At 32.0% G+C, this 22554-nt stretch overlaps 2 protein-coding genes and 1 long non-coding RNA gene across 3 annotated transcripts in view; all 3 read right to left on the bottom strand.

Annotated features, from left to right (window-relative positions):
• The window catches only part of LOC144554161 (uncharacterized), a 62310-nt gene that overhangs the window by 27775 nt on the left and 11981 nt on the right, over window positions 1–22554 (bottom strand). The gene's annotated exons all lie outside the window — the stretch shown is intronic.
• Window positions 8527–10195, bottom strand: LOC144553817 (eukaryotic translation initiation factor 2 subunit beta-like). Its single transcript, XM_078302009.1, has 3 exons — window positions 10054–10195; window positions 9704–9825; window positions 8527–8598 (listed from the first exon to the last, which is right to left on the bottom strand). The coding sequence occupies exons 1-3, from the start codon at window positions 10193–10195 to the stop codon at window positions 8527–8529; spliced, it is 336 nt and encodes a 111-aa protein (XP_078158135.1).
• On the bottom strand, window positions 10349–11490 carry LOC144554166 (uncharacterized). Its single transcript, XR_013511550.1, has 4 exons — window positions 11475–11490; window positions 11268–11307; window positions 10792–10871; window positions 10349–10592 (listed from the first exon to the last, which is right to left on the bottom strand). It is a non-coding gene; the product is annotated as an uncharacterized LOC144554166 (long non-coding RNA).

Below are 22554 nucleotides of genomic sequence, written 5' to 3'. Positions count from 1 at the left end.
TAACTTAAACTTATAATTTAAAACACAAATGTCAATAGAAAAACCATTAAAAAAACAATGTAAATCATTCTCTATGTACATTCAACATATCTATTTTATTTTGATTTGTATAAAACACTTACAAACACACACACACACACACACACACATATATATAAAGTTCAAAATGTCGATCCGAACCGTTCATCTTATTCTCCATATTAAAATGTGCTTGGAGACCAAATTTTACATTTTTTAGAATTGTTTTTACTATTTATTAAGCAATTTTGAAAGTCGCTGATCTGATGGTTCAGAAAATTTTACTGTTTTTACTGTTCACAGCAAAACAGCAATTTTCAAAAATGCTTAATAAATAGTAAAAAAATTAAAAAAAATGTAAAATTTGGTCTCCAAGGACATTTCAATATGGATTAAACATCTAACGGTTCGGATCGGTCGTTTGGACTTTCAAAATAAAAATACGGCGTGAAGTAGAAACATGTTTTACTTCACAACTCACCGTAGCTCATCTATATATATATATATATATATATATATATATATATATGAGTAAACGGGCTGTTTTACTATTTTTTCAGAATTTTTGAAAATCATCACTTTGCTGAATTTTTTATTATTGTTTAGTTTAATCAAAAATTCTGAAAAAATAGCAAAATATTTCCAAAAAAATGTAAAATTTGGTCTGCAAGCACATTTTAATATGAAGAACATGTTGAAAGGTTCGAATCAACTATTTGAACTTTGAAACGTAAGATATGAGGGGAGGTTGTACGTTAGGAGTACAAAAAGAGGGTTCATTTTAACCCTCCTCATATATATATATATATAGAGAGAGGAGGGATCAACTTACAATAATTTTTGAGTTATAACAAGTTACCACAACTATTTTCTACATTTTCAAAGTCCAAATCGTTGATCCAACTATTAGATGTGATCTCTACGATAAAATGTTCTTGGAGACCAAATTTTACATTTTTTGGAAATTTTTTTTTACTCTTTATTAAGATGGGTACAAAAACTAGTCAAATTCAGACCATTAAAATTTGTATCCATCTTAATAAATAGTAAAAAAATTCCAGGAAATGTAAAATTTGGTCTCCGAGTACATTATTTTGTAGAGATCACATCTAACGGTTTGGATGGACGATTTAGACTTTGAAAATGTAAAAAATGGTTGTAGTAACTTGTTGTAACTCAAAAATTATTGTAACTTGATCCCTCCTCTATATATATATATATATTGATGTTTTGTTGTTTGTTTTATCATTCATTGGGTAATTTAGTTTTTCAACGGTATGAATTTAATGATCAAAGAACATTTAAACTGTATGAAATTATTAGTAGCAAATTTATATGTTCAATAATATATCTATAAGTTTATTTTTCAATTTTCAAGTTTACTTGCATTGACTTGAAATATATTGTCAAGCTAAATAATTGTCAGAGTGATCTCTCACTTTATTTAAATAACGGAATTTTTTTATTATTTCAAGGAATAGTGCAAGGAATGATACCATTCGAATTAGCTTGTGAAAATTATGCTCATTGAAATAGTATAATTTTGTATTATTTTAAACTGTGTAATATTATTTACATTATATAATTAAAATAGCAAAGAAAAATAAATTAATGAATGATATACTTTCTTTCTTTTTCCAACTTATTATTATTTTTGGATAGAAATATTATTCATGCACCTCATGTACTGACCTCTTGACTGCAATTCAGAAGTGTTTATGCTTAATAGATTTGTTTATTATATCTAAATTTACAAGTAATTAATTATGTTTAGTATACAAATATTTGTGAAATTATTTTGCTAAATAATTATAAGAAATTGTTCTGATTAAAACTTTTTATTTTTCGAACTAGAAATTTTAGGTTGGAGGTGAATCGTAAATTGCATAACATGTGTAAAATACATAGTATATGTGTTGTCATTAGAATTTTAATCAAGTCTCTACAATCACAAAGTAAAATTTTTATCACTAAGCTACAAGCACACATTACAAGATTGGAAAAATAAATTATTATCTTAATTTATGGGGTAGAGTTACTTCAATTAACTCAGTGATTTTCTCTGTACCTCGATATATACTGGTTGTTTGTTTATAAAATGCCTAGTAAAGTAAGATAACAAATACATAAATATCAATAGAAAAGTTTTTATGGTACGGAGAGAATTATAGAAGGAAAAATACAATGATCCGAGGTGGAATGTACGAGATTTTTTTTAATATTTGTGCCAAAACAGATAGGATGATCTGGGTCCAAACTCAAAATTTGAGTTACTTTAGTGGTTCCTAATTCAAATAAAAGGGATGTATCATCTACATTAATGTACCGTTTGAGTTAATTTCTGAATTGTATGATCAGAATTCAAACTAATATGGCCCATGTCTATAATGTATGTGATCCTTTAATATATTAGTGTGGATCTCGTTTGGAGTGTTCAGATCTTAACTCAAAATTTGAGTTAATGCAGACGATACGAATTCGACATGGGTAGGAGTGAATAAGTTGTCATAATAAATATTGATTTTGTTTGGCCCAAGTGAAAGATCACATTTCAAGCCTGCATAGTAATTAAATGAAATATCATGAAAATATCATTCAGATAATTAAGGAAAAAAAAACATGATAAAGAGCATTTGGGTGATGTATACAAGAGTTTTTTTTTTTAAAAGTATTGTATAATAATAATACTAGAGTTAACTGAGATTGTCATTTAAATTTTCACCTTAATTATTTCAAAAGCAAAAGTATGCAAATGAATTGACGATGTTATTACGAGTAGATTAACTTGCATATAACTTGCTATTAAAATTAAGGGTACCTGTCTTTATTCATAACTATTAACTAAGTGAGATATTGGAGGGAACTAATAATTTTAATCAACTTAAATAAAAACAATGTAAGTTAAATTTTATACTACACATTTCACCGAATTTGAGCTCCATGTTACTAGTGGATATCAAATATGATATTCCAAATAACAATTTTGAAACAAATTTAGTTAAATCTTATATTACACATTTTGCCGAATTTGAGCTCAATGTTACTATTTCAACTAACAATTTTGAGAAACTAATTAGACATCTTAAATATTTTTAGTAATAAATAACAAATAATAAGAACTTATATAACATATCGCATTAATGTAGAGCATAATATTATAACATTCTCTTATATTATATGCATTTAAATAGTTTTTTACCCCTATTTTATTTTGTAAATTTAATTTATATATATGTCTAGTACTAATATATCTAATCTGTTTGAGCGATTTTTCAAGGAAAAAACTGAAATTAGAGTTTCAATCAAAATGTGACATGTAATAAATTAGACCGTGGTTAATTATATAATTTTGTAAAATTAATTGTGTGGTTATATTTCAATAAGGAGGGATCGGATTACACCCTTTTTTTGGTGACACCAGTTACACCCTATATTTACAAAATCCAAACAGTCGATCCAAACCATTCAACTTGTTAGATATGTTAAAATGTGCTTGCAAATCAAATTTTAAATTTTTTCTGATTTTTTTTACTATTTATTAAGATGAGTATAAAAATTCAACAGTCTGAATATAGCGATTTTGTTAAATACTTAATAAATAGTAAAAAAAATCCAAAAAATATAAAATTTGATCTGCAAGCACATTTTAACATATCCAACAAGTTGAACGGTTTGGATCGACTGTTTGGACTTTGAAAACTTTGAAAATGGAGAGTGTAATTCGGTGTCACCAAAAAAGGGTGTAATCGGATCCCTCCTCTATTTCAATATATGTAAAAGAGGGTTATTTCTTGATAGAAAAAATATGGTATTATAACTGAATGTGTTAAATGTTTAAAATGTTAAGATATTATTTATATGTTAAATGTTTAAAATGTTAAGATATTATTTATATGATATTGTCTATGATTATGTTCAAATAAGAATGCATTTGTTCAATTTTTTTTTTATATAAAAATCTGGTACATAGAGCCGTCTTTGTGCTATCATATACTATCAATGAATTGTTCAGTTTCATCATCAAATGGTTAAACAAAAACAAATAAAATAACCAAAACAACAACTATAACCATCTGTATAATTAAAGTTTTGAAATTTAAACGCCACAATTTTTAGTAATTGAATTATTAATCAGTGCATATTTGTTTTCTAATAATCATTAATTGTTCAGTTTATCATTTCACTTTCTTCTCAATTCACTATAACTGATCTTTTTCCTAGTTTCATTTTTTACATGGTCCACAACTTCATATATAATTATTATTGTAAACCAAAAAATTCAAAAATATAGGAAGCAAAGTTGCAATCAGATTTTGAATTATGTTCAAGAGAATCTAATACCAGGACCAAATGTGAAGATTTAAAATAGAAGACTATTATCAACTATATCATCAGTCCTCTAAGCTGGTTTGTAAGATACTGAGCTTAGACTTGTACAATACAAACATATAGCAAAAAGAGAGAATTGAACTTGGGATAAACCTCTCTTAACAAGAAGTATTCATGAAACACTTGAAGTGATTCAGAAGATCAAGAGTTTAATTTACAATTTGAGTTTCAAACTTCTTCGATTCAAGTAAAGAGATTTGATTTGAAAAAAGAAAGAAAAGACAAATGGCTTGTAGAAATATCTACATCCTATAGGCAATAGTCAAAAGGACAAAAAATATTTAGTGAAAATGAAATCGTATTGATAAATTAGTTGCTCCATTTTGTGACACTAATTATAGTTAATGTTACTAAAATTCCTCCTCAATATATGTTCTTCATATAATTAACAACTAAAACTAAGAACGAATCTGAATTAATTAAAAAATAATTATCTTATCAAAATTGAAGAAGTAAAATTGTAAAAAGATTTACTATAACTTAAATTGAGTAATGTATTAAATTTGGAGATATCAAATAATTTGATAAGATATCAAATGCTAATAATTTTTTTTAAAAGATGTCAGCATTTGATATTCTTAAAAATAAACATCATTTATCATGATTCTTAAATAAGGAATTAAGGTATGGGAGATAGCTAGAGAGGAGAAATAAGAAAATGAATAAATTGATTTCTCTCCAATTTTGTTCTCTATTTAATTTTAATTGTAACATATTATGTACCAGTATGTGTGGCGAATATATTTCTAACAAAATTTAGACTTCTAAACGTAAAAAAAAAAGATGCATTTAATCAAAAAAAGACAAATTATTTCATTGGAGGGCTAATATTAAATCCAAATGTAATATACATTATTTTCTCATGCACATAAAAATATTACTTTTGTTTTTGTTTATAAAAGAATCAATGTCCACTAACTATTCACATTAATGTATTTTTTCAAGTTCTTCATAATAATGAAAACAAAGTTAAACATAATTTTTTACATGTGCATAGGTAAAATAATATATATATCATATCTAGTGAAATTCTAACAAATTTTGTTGTTTTACTATTTATTATCGACATTATTTTATATCACAATTTTATTTTGGAACAATATGCCTTCTACAGTTCTACTGGGATTTACTGGTAGTATTAGATCCAATGATGGATTCTAAAGTAATTAAGAGACAAAAAAACAAAAAAGAAAAAAAAAAGATAAACAAAAAGATTCCATGGGCAAAAAAAGAAGGTTCCATGGCATTGTCTGATACCATGAGAAAACTATGCCAATTCTCAAAATTAATCAGAAAGATATAATGTCTTAATTAACATATACTGTATTGTTGAAAGTTGATCCAAAATTAGCTTTCCACATTTAGAATTATGTTGAGAGTTGGTCTAAATTTATCTCTTTATATTTGGAGTGCTATAATTAATCATGGAGCGTGTAGGAGTTAGTGGGTTCTATAATTAGACAAGTAGGTTCAGCTTGTAATAGAAGGATAGGTAGTGGGGTACTAAATTTAGATGTTCCAGATTTAGTATTTTTGTTGAGCTATAAATTCAGCATGTTGTAATCGAATTTAATCAAGCAATAGAAGTTAATTTCAGCAGCAAATTTCTTCTCTTTGTTTCATTGTATCCTTCCGAAATTTCCAACAAATTGGTATCAGAGCCTAAGGTTAGAGATCAGGGCAGATCCGACCATGGCAGAAAACATGAGCGTTTCGAATCCGTTCATTCCGCTGTTCAAGGGAGACAACTACGAGTTCTGGAGCATCAAGATACGAACTTTGCTCAAGTCACAAGGTCTATGGGAATTGGTGGAGACGGGAGCACCGACCGCAGATCCCACACCAGCAGAAACAGCGAAGCGAGATGCGAAGGCGTTGTTCTTCATTCAACAAGCCGTTGTAGACACGGTGTTCACAAAAATAGCAGCAGCAGCATCGGCAAAGGAGGCCTGGACAACCCTGAAAACTGCATTCCAGGGAAGTTCGAAAGTCTGCGAGATAAAACTACAAGGCTTGAGAAGAGAGTTTGAGACGCTGAACATGAATCAAGGCGAATCTGTTCAAGCATTTCTCACAAGAGTCACATCCACCGTCAACCAAATCAAGAGTTGTGGCGAAGATCTTGCTGAAAAGATCGTGGTTATGAAGGTGCTCCGCAGCCTTACCTCAAAATTCGACCATGTCGTGGCAGCAATCGAAGAGTCCAAGGACCTGTCCACATACTCTTTCGACGAGTTGATGGGTTCGCTGCAAGTCCATGAAGTACGACTTCTCAGATCTGAAGAGAAGGATGATTCTAAGGCGTTCCTCACCAGAGGCAACTCAAGTAGAGAAAGAGGTCGCAACGGTAGAGGTTGTGGAAGAAGCACGAGCAGCGGAGACAACCGTCAACAACAACAAACAACAAAGAAGGATATCCAGTGCTATTATTGCAACAAGTTTGGGCACTATCAATCTGAGTGCCATGAAGCCAAGAAGAACATCCAATGCTACTACTGCAATAAGTTTGGGCACTACCAATCCGAGTGCTACAAGAAGCGAAGGGAGGAGAATCAAGCAAGTTATGCTGTAAAAGAAAATGACCAACCGGCACTCTTCATGGCATACACCAAGAGCAAGATTGATGAAAGCAACAAGGGCACAGTAGCAGTGCACACAAGAGATAATGGTGGCAGCAGTCCAGAAAGTGGCAAAATCATGGTGAGTAGAAATATTTTGTTTGATGAAAAAGCCCTCAAGGTGGAGAATGAAGGGCTCATTCGTCAGAGGCCGTTGAAGCTGGTGTACAACCAAGATATACGGCTGGCTCAGATGCCAGAAAAATGTAGTTTCAAGGTGTTGAGAGATATTGTGACGAAGATGTTTCCTTCATTAAAATCTGTGCTGATCAAGTACAAGGATTATGATGGGGATCTGGTTACCATTACTGATACACAAGTGCTGAGGATGGCAGAATCATGTATTGACCAGCCCGTACAGATGGAGGCAGAGAAAGAAGAAAAGAGACTTTCCTTGATGAGACTACATATTGTAGAAGTCAATCCTGAGCAAGAGCCTACAATCACAGAGGAGGAAGATGCAAAAATTGCGGTCCCAGTTGAATCAGAGGGAGAAAAATGGAAAGAAACGGAGAAATCAGACTCTGAGAATCTGACCAGAGAAGGTGATGCATTTGTGAATTCTACTGAAGTTGAGGCTGAAAATGAAAATATACCAATCAGAGGAGATGAGTCGGAGGAACCAAAGGAGATAGAAGTTGCAGATGAGTATGGTGAGGTGTTTACAGGATATGAGCTGGACGAGAATGAAGGAGAGGGCCTGGGCTCACAACCAGCTCGTGTGGCTATTCTGGAGAATACAGAAGCTCAGGAGATAATGAAAGAAATTAAAGAAGCCAGTGCAGGTATCAACGACCAACTTGTATCGGATTCTGATGAAGAGATGGAAGAAGGCATAGAATTTGACGATGATGATGAGGAAGAAGAAGATGATGTTAAAGCTTGGAGTAAACCAATTTTGAATCAAGGGGGAGTGTTGAAAGTTGATCCAAAATTAGCTTTCCACATTTAGAATTATGTTGAGAGTTGGTCTAAATTTATCTCTTTATATTTGGAGTGCTATAATTAATCATGGAGCGTGTAGGAGTTAGTGGGTTCTATAATTAGACAAGTAGGTTCAGCTTGTAATAGAAGGATAGGTAGTGGGGTACTAAATTTAGATGTTCCAGATTTAGTATTTTTGTTGAGCTATAAATTCAGCATGTTGTAATCGAATTTAATCAAGCAATAGAAGTTAATTTCAGCAGCAAATTTCTTCTCTTTGTTTCATTGTATCCTTCCGAAATTTCCAACATGTATCCTATCTGGTAACATTCACATGAGCACTTATACAAGCTTCTATATACAATACTATATTACTATACCTATAGAATTACATACAACATACAAGTTTACTAAATTTATTATACTATTTACAATATATTGATTTTCCCTAACAAAGAGTTCAACACAATGGCAACGACACAAGTAACAAAATTATAATCAATCCCAAACAAAACCCCGATTTGACACTTAGAAAAACACAGGTACTTTACAAGTTCGGATAGTTGGATAACTGTTACTAATTTTTGCGGGGCCCGACACGTGCAACAAATCCAGCCTCGATTGGCATGACAGTACGAGAAGAACCACACTGCACATATCAAAAGGAAACAAAAGTTGTATGAATAAATAAACAAGCAAGCAACAAGAAGAAGTAAATGGTTGAAAAGGTAAACAATAAAGGTTATCAAATAATAAAGAGAGAGAACTATATAAGCACAGGAGGATTCAGGTTTCATAAAACTTTTGGGTGTGTTTGCCTCATCTTCTTTGCATTAATCATTCAAATTCAATTACAAGGAAACTTGTGCAAAATGAACTCAAAATATGTTAATATTACATAAGCATATCCCTTGCGATTTGCGAGAACAACATGAGAACAATAGTTTCGATGAACCATCTTGTTTGTATTTAAGATTTTGATATTAATGCAAAAGAGGGGATGGAGCAACTTGCAACATCCAAAAGTCGTAGCACAAAATATAGCAATGCATTTTACAAACAATAGAAAAAATAGACTATGCATCAAAGATATGAAATTAAACATCACATAATAGAAAATTTACACAGTAGTTCTAATGACAAACTAACACTAATGCAATCTAGCATTTCTACACATGCAGTATTTAGTATTTACTTCCTCAGAAATTGGAACTATTATCATTACTTGCTCATCACTGGCCTCCATCCATATAGACAAAATTCAAACATCCAATCCACTTGTGCTATGAATCCATATCTCTATTTTCAAAATTCAAATATCCAATCCGATCCAATAAACATGATCTCCATATGAAAATATACATGGAGACCAAATTTTACACTTTTTATAATTCTTTTACTAATTTTTTTAGATAGGTAAAAATCACTTGATCTAAAAGTTCTGGATCATTTGAAAGTAGTGATTTTATACCTACCAAAAAAAAGTAAAGTTTTTCTAAAAATATGTAAAATTTGGTCCGTAAATACATTTTCATATGAAGATCATGTTTAATGATTCGGATTGATTGTTTAAACTTAAAAAATAGAGATATGAATTCATAGCACAGGTCAATCCATAATATGCATACTACCACAGTCATCAGTCTTCTCTAGAATTAATAAATTCACATTTAATTTCTTTTTATTAAGCAAAACTGCATATTTTAACTAGCAATAAACATTGCAAACTTCTTGCATTTGCAAATACCAAGTACTTGAGATATTTTGCAGCTAATGCAGAGCCTTTGCATTATGGTGGAGGAAAAGGTGATTTGGTATCTTTCACTAAATATTGTGAATGCTGCCTCTGAAATTAACAAACTTTTGTTCATTTTTCCTATCATAAAATCAAACTAAAATCAAGAAAGATGATTATGATGAATCTAATATTATTAGCAAATAATCAATTTGATTCAGTTGATATGGAAAATGCATGAGACCATCATTTCTACATTAATGCAAAGGGGTATAACTGACTAGTATATCACTGTGCCAACACCAGAAAGTTACTGCATTAAATATTATATTAAGCCGCAGATTGAACTTATAGTGAAGTTAAACTTACTTCTGTATTTGCGGAGGATACTCCCGAAATTTTTTGAGGGGAAACGACCCTTGACAACAAGCCTCTGCCGTCCATCAAGGGAACCACTTGTTCCCAATTCAGTAAGTAAAAATGCCATCAGATGCTCGGGTTGTCTACGCATCCTGCATTCACATGCAAAAGATATAAAGCCTTACTATCATATTTTACAGAGTACCAACAAACAAATTTCCTACACATTCTAAATTAAAAGTTGGAATCCTAATTATCAGTGAAATGAGGTATTAACTTAATTGAAAAGATATTTCACCTATCTAGGTGCAAAAGAAATAACTTTGAAAATTATTCTTGAAATGCAAAAAAAAAAATTATAACACACAAATTTGTAGTCATAAGAGAGAACAAGAGACTTGCATCTTGCAATGGCCCATAAAATTCACAAAAGCACTCCTTTTGGTACCCTCTCTGTAGACCTTCGGCCAGAGCATGAGAGTCCTACGCCGGTCTCCAGCCATATCTGGATTGTTCTCTATCAGTTTGTTAAAAACTCTACCTAAGAGCTGTTTAATTTAAGTCACAAAGAAAGAACAAACACACATGCATGTCAACTTTATTTTGGTTATAAAGAATAAAATCAATTCATGTAGTTCGATCTACTTTGCATGTAACAAGATGGTAATACAATATTCTCTTTCAAGAGTTAATTTCAAAATAAAGGGTATTATAGAGATTATATATAGTAAACAACCGCAAAGGTACCTCGTCATAATTATAGTCCCGATCAGATCCCTCTCAAGGATATCAGGAGCCTCCTAGCATAATTCCTTCTCCTTCCTCATCTTTTCCAAATTCATTTTCAAAGGAATTAACACAATTAGCTATTGCATATTAAATTTTAAGATAATATACACTCCATTTGGTCAAATGCATGAAAACGTCTACCAGTACAGTTAACAACTACAAGAAAATGTTTGCACATTCTTGACAATGATCAGTACATCACCCCCTTTAAATTGGATATTTTTCAGTTTTGTCCTTAAAAGTTATATTTTTATGAAAAAATATACTATTTGCCCCTCCCTCATAAAGTAAAATTGCAGAACACTTATCTATCCAGCCCCTTATCTCAATTTTCCTGTTCCACCACTGTCTGGATGCCAAGTGATCAACAACTAAAACATCTTTTTAGTTCCCTAACTAGCTAGTAAATTCGGAAATCAACATAATGGACTAACTTAAGTTTTCTTCTTCGTCATTAATGAAAGTCGTGTCAACCTGAAATATCAAAGAAAAGCAAATTTGATTCCACCCTTTACAATAAAAAAGTAACCATAGCACAAGATTTAATACCATTCATGCAGCAAGTCTCAGTACCAATGCATCGCTCTCGTATGAAAATAACACACTAACAGTATTACTTGACAAATTATAAATGTTTGTACCCTTTTCTTCTTCTTCTTTTTCATCCAAAAAATGTTAGCTCAGCTCCATCACCGTGCACAGATCAAACAAAAAAGAAGAAGAAATAAATCATGAAAAGAAAACAAAAGATGACATTAAGAACTAGCATTTAGTCTAGTGACAAAGACACATGATCTCTATGTGAAAGTTCAAAATCCGGATGCGAGAAATCCTTTGTTATAATAAACAGAAGTATTAGATAGTTGAGTAACTTGACCTCCAACCTTTACTCAGTAAAGAAAAAAAAAATATGATATTCACTTTACAAATTGTACAAACTAAGTTTAAGGGAAAATTTGTTGCATACAGTATAAAACTACCACGTATTACATATCATGCAAAAATATACTCAAATTTAAGTTAGAAAGCATGATTAGTTTTGGCAAATTTTAAAAGGAAGGAGCAAACAAGGATATACTCCCCACCAAAAGGCATATGATAGATTTTGTGATTTTGGCATTAAAATTAATGTTGTCCTATATCCTAATAAAAAAAAAATCAAAGGGGGAATTTCATGTATCACCTTCAAAAACTTCAATATTACGTATTTCCCCCTCAAAAATTTAAAATATCATATTTACCCTTTGAAATCATAGAAACTCACATATTTACCCAAAAATAATAAAATAATAAAACTTAACACTTAAATTTACCAAACAATATTAATTAATTAAAAAAAGACCATCATACCCCTCTTCGTTCTCTCCTTTTCTCTCTCTGGAATTCAGATCCTCCCCTGTGCCTTTCCAATTCCTGGCGCCAAACAAAAATTGCTCCAAAAGAAAACCTGGCGCCTTGCTCCTCTTGCATATGGCATCCTCGCCCCTATCTTTGTATGTTCTGCGCCTCTCCAATAGTGCATCAGACTTGAATCGCTCCTTTTTGTCTGCTCTGCCCAGTGTCGATTCCTTTTTGTACCAGTAAAAAGTTTTATGGTTTAGAAGTAATTACAGTAGTATGTTTTGAACATCTGTTTGGGAACTTGTTTAGAACCTGTAAGAACCCGGCCCTCTCGTGACTACATCTCAAGAACCCGGCCCCCCTTGTGACTACATCTCAAGTATTTGAATCTGGCAACCATCAATTAGTAAAAGGTTATCACTTGTCTATGTTCTCATTTGGTTAATTTTTTAGAAATTAATCTCCAAATTGATGGATCCCTTATAGCTTATAAATACTAACATTCTTTTTCTTTTTTTTATCAGGGTACGAGGAAATAATTCACAAGCATGTGGGAGTAAGAAGTCGAAGCCGTGTGATGCCATGAGTTGATTTTGTTTCATTGTCTAATAGTTATGATGTGATTTAATTTTTGGTTGTGATTATGATTGGCCATACTTGGCAATTTGTATGTGAAAAACTTGTTGGCACTGTAATGGTGTTTTTTGGGGCTTTTGATTTGTATTAGGAGGGTACTGATATAGTGACTTGATTTGTAATATGGTGGTATTGTTAAGGAGATAAATCAATTATGGAATTTTGGTCGAGAATGAGTTAATATTATGATTTGTTCAATCCTGAATTCTCCATTTTTATGCATGACACTTATAATCTCTTGCCGTGTCATCGCACACCTATGTATAAAGTTGTATCAGTTCTGACGTGAACTTACATTTTTTTTTTTTTTTGAAAAGATTGACAATGGTTGTCAATTTGTACTACCTCAAGGCAATTTTACAACTCTCAATGAGAGCATCCCCTTCAATAAATAAAACAAACCAAATACTACCCTGTACAAGTGATTGGTACCAAAACTGGTACAGCATCTTAGTGCTTAATCCAACCACTACACTGTACCAGTTACCGGTACCAACACTGGTACAGCACCTAGCAGTGCTTAATCCAAAGTAAAACCTTCCTAAACTGCTGCATCCGCTGCAACGTTTGATGTTAGCTTTCTTCCATAAAAGACCCTCGCATTTCATTGCTTCCGAACCAACCAACACGTCTATAAGAAGAGCGAGCCCCAAGTGTCAAAATTCATCATTTTCGATCTTTTAATTCTTGCAGCTGAACCCAACTAGACTCTGTGTACTGACTTATGCGGCCACATTATGCGCATGCCCAGTATGAATGTAACTGTCCCACACCGCAGCAACAAAAGAACATGTGTGTGACATTGTTTCAATCAGCCATGTCTCGCATGTAACACACTTCAAGTCACAATGAAATCCTCTTCTACTCATCACTTCATGCGTGAGAAGTTTTGCCGTGAGCACTAGATATGCAAAGATACACATAAATTCAGTTAAATAAATGTAACGAAGAAAACCTAACTGAGTTATAAATTCAGTTGTATAAATCTTAAAAAAATAAAAAAATCAAATTCAGGATATCAATTGCTGGAGCTCATCTCCCTTTTTCCATTGTTTTGAAATTGATGATGCTTCTAATGCCATCTCCATCCCTCAAATTTAAACAAAGTAAATTTTATTGCAATAACTTCAAGTAATAAATCAGAGCAGTTTTGTTTGGTGCCAGGGAATTGGAGTGTGATTTGGCACCAGGCAATTGGAAAGGCACGGAGTGAGAACGGAGAGAACTTAGGGGTATAATGGTCCTTTTTTTATTAATTAATATTGTATGGTAAATTTAAGTGTTAAATTTTATTATTTTATTACTTTTGAGTAAATATGTGAGTTTTTATAATTTTGAAGGGTAAATATGATATTTCAAACTTTTGAGGGGGAAATAGGTAATATTAAAGTTTTTGAGGGGGATACATGAAATTCCCCCAAAATCAAATGTACCACAGTACCAGGCAGTTCTTCAGAAAATGAAAATTTAAAGAAAGACCCAACTCCCTTCTTAAATGAAAATTTTCTTTGAACATATCACCCTTGTTTTTCTCACTTCATGTGTATAACTTACAGAATTTTCTTTTATTATTTCGAACTCGGGAAAAAGAAGGAAAACCTGAAAAATAAATTAGAAGATATGTGGCGATCTTTTGTGAGTCGAAATCTTTATTTTTCTGTAAATATAGTCTTTTCAGTTAAAATTTGAATAAATTGAAACAAACTAAATTAAACAAAGGGTAACTGTTTAGGAAAAGTACCAAATAAAATAATCTTGTATTTGTATAAATTTCTAACGTTGTATCAATAATATTTTTATAAAAAAATGTTTTTAAAGTTTTTAACTCCGCCTATATTTTCAAAATATAATCAGTTCCAAACATGACAAAAGAAAGAGAAAAAAATTGAGCTTTGTGTCTTGACAACATAATTGTGTCTTGACAACATAATGTTATAAGATAAATTTATTACTTGTTTATAAATTTCTTTGCAATGGTTTGAGGATTAATATTCATTCTCTCTAATGTAAAGAGGAAAGTTATTTTTTTTTTGGGATTTTTCTTTAGGCCCAAATAGGCTTAAGACCCAACTCCCTTCTTACTCATTCTTTATCTCTTGTGACATAACTGTTTTGTTAGTAGTGGTGGCTGCTTCTTTTTGTGCAAAACAAAAAATGAGAGAGAGAGAGGTAGAGATAGTGAGATACACTGATTGTTTGTACTAATAATTGAAATACTCTTGTAATCTTTTTTTAATAGTGAAGTTTGTTGGTTATGTGCCTTCCGGTGGAGTAGGCTCGACCGAACCATCTTATTTCTGTGTTTGCTTTCTCTTGTATGCTTGTTGGACTAGATCTATCTCGAGGTAACTCAATTGGCGCTAGGCTTCGCTTCTAAAAGGGTAGATTACCGGAGAGTTTATTATTGTTGTTTGGTTGTATGCAAGTTGTATTTGTCTTTAATTTGTCAGTTATCCTTGGTATACGGTTTATTAGGTCTATTGCGTGTTTTTGGAGTTGGTACGGGGTGTACCAATATTTAGGGCTGCTAATTGGGCCGGTTTGTCCATGGACAACCGGGCTGGACAAAAGCAGGGCTAAAGTTTGGACGGGCTATAATTTAAACGGGTTTAATATCCAATTCAGATTTAATTGAAAGAAAAAATTCGGACCGGTCACGGACAGGACATGTTAAATAACCAAACCTTTGTCCGATTCTCTCAGTTCGAGCAATCCAGTCTAAAGCCTGGTTGAGAGCCCGGTTCTGAGCCCGTTTTAGCAATCCATCGAGCAGACAACGAGCAGCCCTCTCTCTCTCTCACGTTCTCACAGCGCCTCCTCTTAGACTCCATGGCACCGCCCCTCTTCTCCATGACGCCGCCCCTCTTCTCCACTGCGCCGCCCCTTTTCTCCATCCCGCCCCTTCTTCTACCAGGTTGGTTACACTTAATTTCCTCCAATTTGTTCTCTTCTCTTCTCGTCTCTCTCTTTTCCCTCAAGTACTACCATTGAAATTTCAGGCCAATAAACTGGAGTCACTGAGGAAGGATTTCTTGCAAGTTGGTTGTTTCCCTGCAAGACTCACTTAGTCTCTCTCAGTTTTCTCTTCGACTGCTTCTTCTAAAAGGTTGGTTATAAGTTCAAATCTAAACTGGTATGTACTGAGATGCTTTTAATTTGCTTCTTCTCAGTTTTTACTTGATGATATTAATTTGCTTCTAATTAGTTGGCTAATCCTTGGAAGGATATGGAAGCACTATATCAGTGTGATGCAAAACTTGAAAGAATGCTGAATTTTATTTACTTCACATTATTAATTTTTGTTTAGTGATATTAATGATCCCTATATTTAGTATTTTAATTGTACATGTATAAATGTATACATTTAGATAATGCTTATCAGAGAGTCAGAAGGCAATATGTGCAATTAGTAGTCTTATAAAATATATTACTATTTTCTGTATAGTTTTAGTTCTCTGTCTGTTGACTAAAACTCGTTCAGATTTGATTTGTCACAAGTTAATTGGGGATTTTAAATTATTAATCAATAACATACATATACTGGTACATATAATAAACTAAGGCACATTAGAGAGATAAATGTTCTTACTCCTTACCAGTATGCAACTAAGGCACATTAGAGAGATAACTACACAGAAACGCTGGGGTATTATATCACAAATTAATTAATTAGCAAGGCAGCATGCGCCGGAGTTATGTTAAATGTTAAATATATCTGTACAAACCTATGCATGTTTAGCTTGTGTGGTATTATGTTAGCTAGTGTTGCTTTCATGTGATCTGGTCTGTTAATAGTACCTAGAAGAAAATTTTACGCTTCTCGTTCGCATGTGGTGTGATTACTTTCTGTTATTGGCATATAAGGGTCAGGAATTATTGGATTTGTTTTTTCTTTTTATTTATTTTAGCATGTTTTGTTCCGTATCAGTCATGTTCAACGGGATACACAATAGCCACACCAGTAGCATACTGAACCAGTTGAAATTTGTTCTTACATTTAATGCCCCATACACTCATCAGGTCCCTAAAAAAACCATCACCGCGTGATACTGATACTGCTATGAATTAACTGCGCTAGATAGATACTAGTTCCAAATGCTCATTTAAGGCCTCCTATTGGTAGAAACCAGATGTGCAATCTTGCAAATAATAATTTTACATCCCATCCCAGATTGTGAATACTACATTCTTATACTTTTACTATCTCTAAATTGAAACCTGTTGTACTCTAGGAATGATAATTACTCAATATATACTAATTAAGTCATAATGTTTGTTTGGCCAAATGTTGCGGTGAGTTTGCTTTTTTTTTTTTTTTGTTACCAGACAAACGCCTATATCCATACTGAGTTACCTCTTTGTTTGGTAAAGAAAAGATGTACCAGGATTATCTTCCTAACAGGCCTAATTTAAAAATATAAAAAGAAATACCAGTACCATCTTTGTTTGGTAACTGAATCATAACTGAACTTGGGTTGACTATTCAATTATATATATATTTTTTTATAAATTTCTTTTATTGTAGGGAAATAGGGAAGGAGAAGAAATGACACCGGTCCGGCGGTCGAGTAGGTTGAGAAGCCTCACTATTTCTTGTTAGGAAAAGAAAAGAAATTGAATGTTTGAATTTATTTTATTTTATATCTTTTAGTAGCTTCGTCAGATTGCTAGTTGCAATTTAGATTGTAATTCTAACTTTGTTGTTTAATTTGGTTTGTTTGCTTGTTGGTATAATTTGGACTAATAGCAGTTGGATAAACAACCTTTTGTTGTTTGATTTGTTGCTTAAGAGAGAGTCATAAAATATCTATACTGGATCTATTATGTGGTTTATTTTAGCTTTAAATTTCTTTGATGAATTCACTTCAGAAAAAGTGTTTATCGCTTGATTTTGAGCGGGTAACATATGTGGTTATTCTCATCGTTTCATTGGTGTAACCGAAGAGAAATTTTTGTTTTGTTCGGACATAATTGAATAGGGCCCGGGCCTGGGCTCTTTGTTCGGACAAGCCTGTGAAGAAACGGACAAGGTCCGGGCTAATTAAACTGAATTTGGTTTGGTCCGGGCCTGGACATCTCCTCATTCCATTTACTTCGGACAGGGCTCAATTACACTAATAATTATTTTGGATAGGACAAGGCTTTTTGTTCGGACAAGCCCATTAGCAGGCCTACCGATATTCCATACTCTTAGATATAACCCAACATTTTTTACTAGTAAACAAACAGTGGTTTTGTACCATACATAAAACACTGATTTTGTATCTATCCTAAAAATTAGTAAACATATTTCAAAAAGAGCTAGGCTACGGTGAGTTGCGAAGTAAAGCGACTATTTTACTTCACGCTTATATTTTGCGAAGTAAAGTGACTATTTTTCGATCCGAACCGTTCATCTTGTTCTTCATATTGAAATGTGCTTGGAGACCAAATTTTACATTTTTTGGAATTTGTTTACTATTTATTAAGCAATTTTGAAAGTCGCTGATCTGATGGTCCAGAAAATTTTACTGTTTTTTTTTGTTTACAGCAAAACAACAATTTTTAAAAATGCTTAATAAATAGTAAAAAAATTTCAAAAAATGTAAAATTTGGTCTCCAAGCACATTTCAATATGGATTAAATATCTAACGGTTCGGATCGGTAATTTGGACTTTCAAAATAAAAATACAGCGTGAAGTAGAAACGCGTTTTACTTCGCAACTCACCGTAGACTACCTCTTTCAAAAAATATAAAATTTGGTCTTCAAGTATGTTTTAATATAGATATCATGTTGAGTGGTTCATATGAAAAGTTTAAACTTTGAAAATGAAAATATAGAATATGAAGTACAATGAGACATTTGAACTCCTCATATATTCAATATCACTATTTTATTTGTTTAAAAGGGAGATTAAAGTGATACTTTTTACGAGCATTATCGCGACAACTTTTTCCTAAATTATTTGAAGGACAGATTCGGAAAAAAAAAAAGGGTTATCTCTGACACTTAATTAATTATCACCTTTGCTTAAACTTTTTTTTATATAAGGTTAGAAGTATACGCACTGAAGTACAAAGTTAAGATTATTGTTCGCAACGTTATATATTTTATCAACTAGTATACTAAGGTTAAAAAATAACATATTTCAAGTTTAATTAACAATTTTTTATTAATATATTGGAGTTTAATAGTAATATATAATAAATGTTTAATCAACTAGTAATGTTAAAAAATAATATGTATCCAAATTTAACAATTTTTATTAATGTATATTGAGGTTTTAATATTCTTACTATTAATTTTTTTTTTATAAAAACTACATGATGGAAGCAAAATAAAAAAAAAAGATATTTTAATTTTTCTCTATTCTTATTTTACAAAATAAAACATCAGTATTTTTCGCCAGTTATTGATGTTAAAAATTACACCATTTCTCCATTTTCAATTAACTGGTGCCCTCCATTCAATCTTGCAATCACTGCCTGGGGGGACCCACATGTTCCCTGCTCAACATTAGCGCCTCCATAGAAGAGCAACAGAGATTAGCAAAGTTTTCACTTCCAGTATTTAATATTACAAAGTATAAAATGGTCCATAATTAGAACATTTGATATTAATAAGAAAATTAATAAAAGAAATATATATATATATATATATATATATATATATATATAGAGAGAGATGGGCTACCGATTTTTTTAAAAATATCCATTTAATAAATAAATTAAATAAAAATGTCCAGATCTGAACAAAAATTTTAAAAATACCCAAACCGCGGATTTTTTCCGCGCTCCGGAATTTTTATTCCGGGCCGCGGAAAAAATTCGCGCCCCGAAAAAAAAAAAAAAAAAAAAAAATTAATTTTTGAGCCCGAGCGCGGATATTATCCGCGGGCCGGATTTAAAATTTTTTTTTTTTTTTTTTTTTTTTAGTTTGGAGAAAAAAAAATATTTTTTTGGTCCAAATTTACACCTCTAATTAACATATCAAAACACCTTCAAAAATCATGAAAATTTACCGACATGCATTCTTAACTTCATAGAATAAGACTGTAAAGTTTCATACAAAATCTCAAAACAGATTGTGAGATATCAGCTCTCAAAAATTGCCCGAACTGCTGAAGGAGTGCTTCTGACCCCAACTTTGCACATCTGATTAACATACCAAAACAACTTCAAAAATCATGAAAATTTTCCGACATGCATTCTTGACTTCATAAAATAAGACTGTGAAGTTTCATACAAAAACTCAAAACAGATCGTGAGATATTGGCACTCAAAAATTGCCCGAACTGCTGAAGGAGTGCTTCTGAGCCAAACTTTTTTTGAGAGCAGTTCGGGCAATTTTTGAGAGCCGATATTTCACGATCTGTTTTGAGTTTTTGTATAAAACTTCACAGTCTTATTTTATGAAGTCAAGAACGCATGTCGGCAAATTTTCATGATTTTTGAAGTTGTTTTGGTATGTTAATCAGATGTGCAAAGTTGGGGTCAGAAGCACTCTTTCAGCAGTTCGGGCAATTTTTGACAGCCGATATCTCACAATCTGTTTTGAGATTTTGTATGAAACTTTACAGTCTTATTCTATGAAGTCAAGAATGCATGTCGGTAAATTTTCATGATTTTTGAAGGTGTTTTGATATGTTAACCAGAGGTGTAAAGTTGGACCAAAAAAATAATTTTTTTTCTCCAAACTAAAAAAAAAAAAAAAAAATTTAAATCCGGCCCGCGGATAATATCCGCGCTCGGGCTCAAAAATTAATTTTTTTTTTTTTTTTTTTTTGGGGCGCGAATTTTTTCCGCGGTTTGGGTATTTTTAAAATTTCTGTTCAGATCTGGGCATTTTTATTTAATTTATTTATTAAATGGGTATTTTTAAAAAAATCGGGATGGGCTATGGTGCATTGCAATGCATGAACCCTCTTATGCATTGCACTATTAATCATGGATTTAAAGTCCAAACGACCAATCTGGACCGTTCATCTTATTCTTCATATTAATATGTGCTTGGGGACCAAATTTTACATTTTTTGGAATTTTTTTACTATTTATTAAGCAATTTTGAAAGTCGCTGATCTGATGGTCCAGAAAATTTTACTGTTTTTTTACTGTTCACAGCAAAACAGCAATTTTCAAAAATACCTAATAAATAGTAAAAAAATTCCAAAAAAATGTAAAATTTGGTCTCCAAGCACATTTCAATATGGATTAAGCATCTAACGGTTCGGATCGGTCGTTTGGACTTTAAATCCATGATTATAGTGCAATGCATAAGGGGGTTCATGCATTGCAATGCACCATAGCCCATCTCATATATATATATATATATATATATATAGAGTTAGGCTGGGGTGCTATGGATAGCATAGTGGCCTCCCGTGCTACGGCTCAATAATCCAGTTTTCAAAATCCAACGGTCGATCCGAACCGTTCATCTTATTCTCCATATTAATATCTGCTTGGAGACCAAATTTTATAATTTTCTGAATTTTTTTACTATTTATTAAGCCACTTTGAAAATCGCTAATCCAACGGTTTTACTGTTTTGTGCAGCCACCGTTGGATCAACAATTTTGTAAAATACTTAATAAATAGTAAAAAAATTCAGAAAAATGTAAAATTTGGTCTCCAAGCAGATATTAATATGGAGAATAAGATGAACGGTTCGGATCGACCGTTTGGATTTTGAAAACTCAAATATTGAGTCGTAGCATAGAGGCCTCTATGCTATCCATAGCACCCCAGCCTAACTCTATATATATATATATATATATAAATATAGAGAGAGGGGTTGGCTACTCTACTTCCATAAACATATGAGTGTATATGCTTATAAGTTATTTTTTCGTTTTCAAAATTCAAAAAGTAAATCTGAACCGTTAGATGTGATCTCTATATTGAAATGTGCTTGGAGACCAAATTTTATATTTTTCTGAATTTTTTTACTATTTATTAAGCCACTTTGAAAATCGCTGATCCAACGGTGACTTTTGATTTTACTGTTTTGTTAAGCCACCGTTGGATCAGCGATTTTCAAAGTGGCTTAATAAATAGTAAAAAAATTCAGAAAAATGTAAAATTTGGTCTCCAAGCACATTTCAATATAGAGATCACATCTAATGGTTCAGATCGACCATTTGAACGTTCAAAACACAAAAATAACTTATAAGCATATGCCCTCATATGCTTATGGAAGTAGAGTAGCCAAGCACTATATATATATATATATATATATAGAGAGAGAGAGAGAGAGAGAGAGAGATTGACTAATATGCTTTCGGTAGCACATCGGCCGAAGTGCTACTGAGCCAAATCTCAAAAAATCACATTCGAAACTTCGAAATAAGTAGCTCAATAAATATGTTATATATTGAACTTGTAGAATACCAATTTTTACTAATTTTTATGATTATGAAAAATGGCAAAAAATGGCCTAAAATATTGGCAATTTTTTGCCATCTTTCATAAATATTAAAAAATAGTAAAAAAATCTAAAAATTGTAAAAATTAGTATTCTACATGTTCAATATATAACTAATTTACTGAACTACTTAGTTTGAAATTTCAAATGCGGTTTTTTGAAATTTGACTCGGTAGCACTACAGAAAGCATATTAGCAATCTCTCTCTCTATCTCTACACACACACACACACACACACATAGAGGAGGGATCCAATTACACCATTTTATGGTGACACATCTTGACACCATATTTTTATAAGTTTTTTCGATTCAACATTATGTCCATATTAGTATGTACT

The sequence above is a fragment of the Carex rostrata genome, chromosome 5, assembly GCF_964058835.1.
Source record: "Carex rostrata chromosome 5, lpCarRost1.2, whole genome shotgun sequence".
Classification (NCBI taxonomy): Eukaryota; Viridiplantae; Streptophyta; class Magnoliopsida; order Poales; family Cyperaceae; genus Carex; species Carex rostrata.
Note: the sequence above shows the minus strand (reverse complement) of the source record. Positions and strands in the feature narration are given on the sequence as shown.

What these genes read in the sequence shown, in the direction of transcription:
- LOC144553817 (XM_078302009.1), bottom strand. Translation starts at nt 10,195, where the DNA reads ATGCGTAGACAACCCGAGCATCTGATGGCATTTTTACTTACTGAATTG. An exon ending in TATCCTCCGCAAATACAGAA is followed by an intron (nt 9,826 to 10,053) that starts GTAAGTTTAACT and finishes ATTTTATGATAG; the next exon opens with GAAAAATGAACAAAAGTTTG. An exon ending in TTAGCTGCAAAATATCTCAA is followed by an intron (nt 8,599 to 9,703) that starts GTACTTGGTATT and finishes TGATATGTGCAG; the next exon opens with TGTGGTTCTTCTCGTACTGT.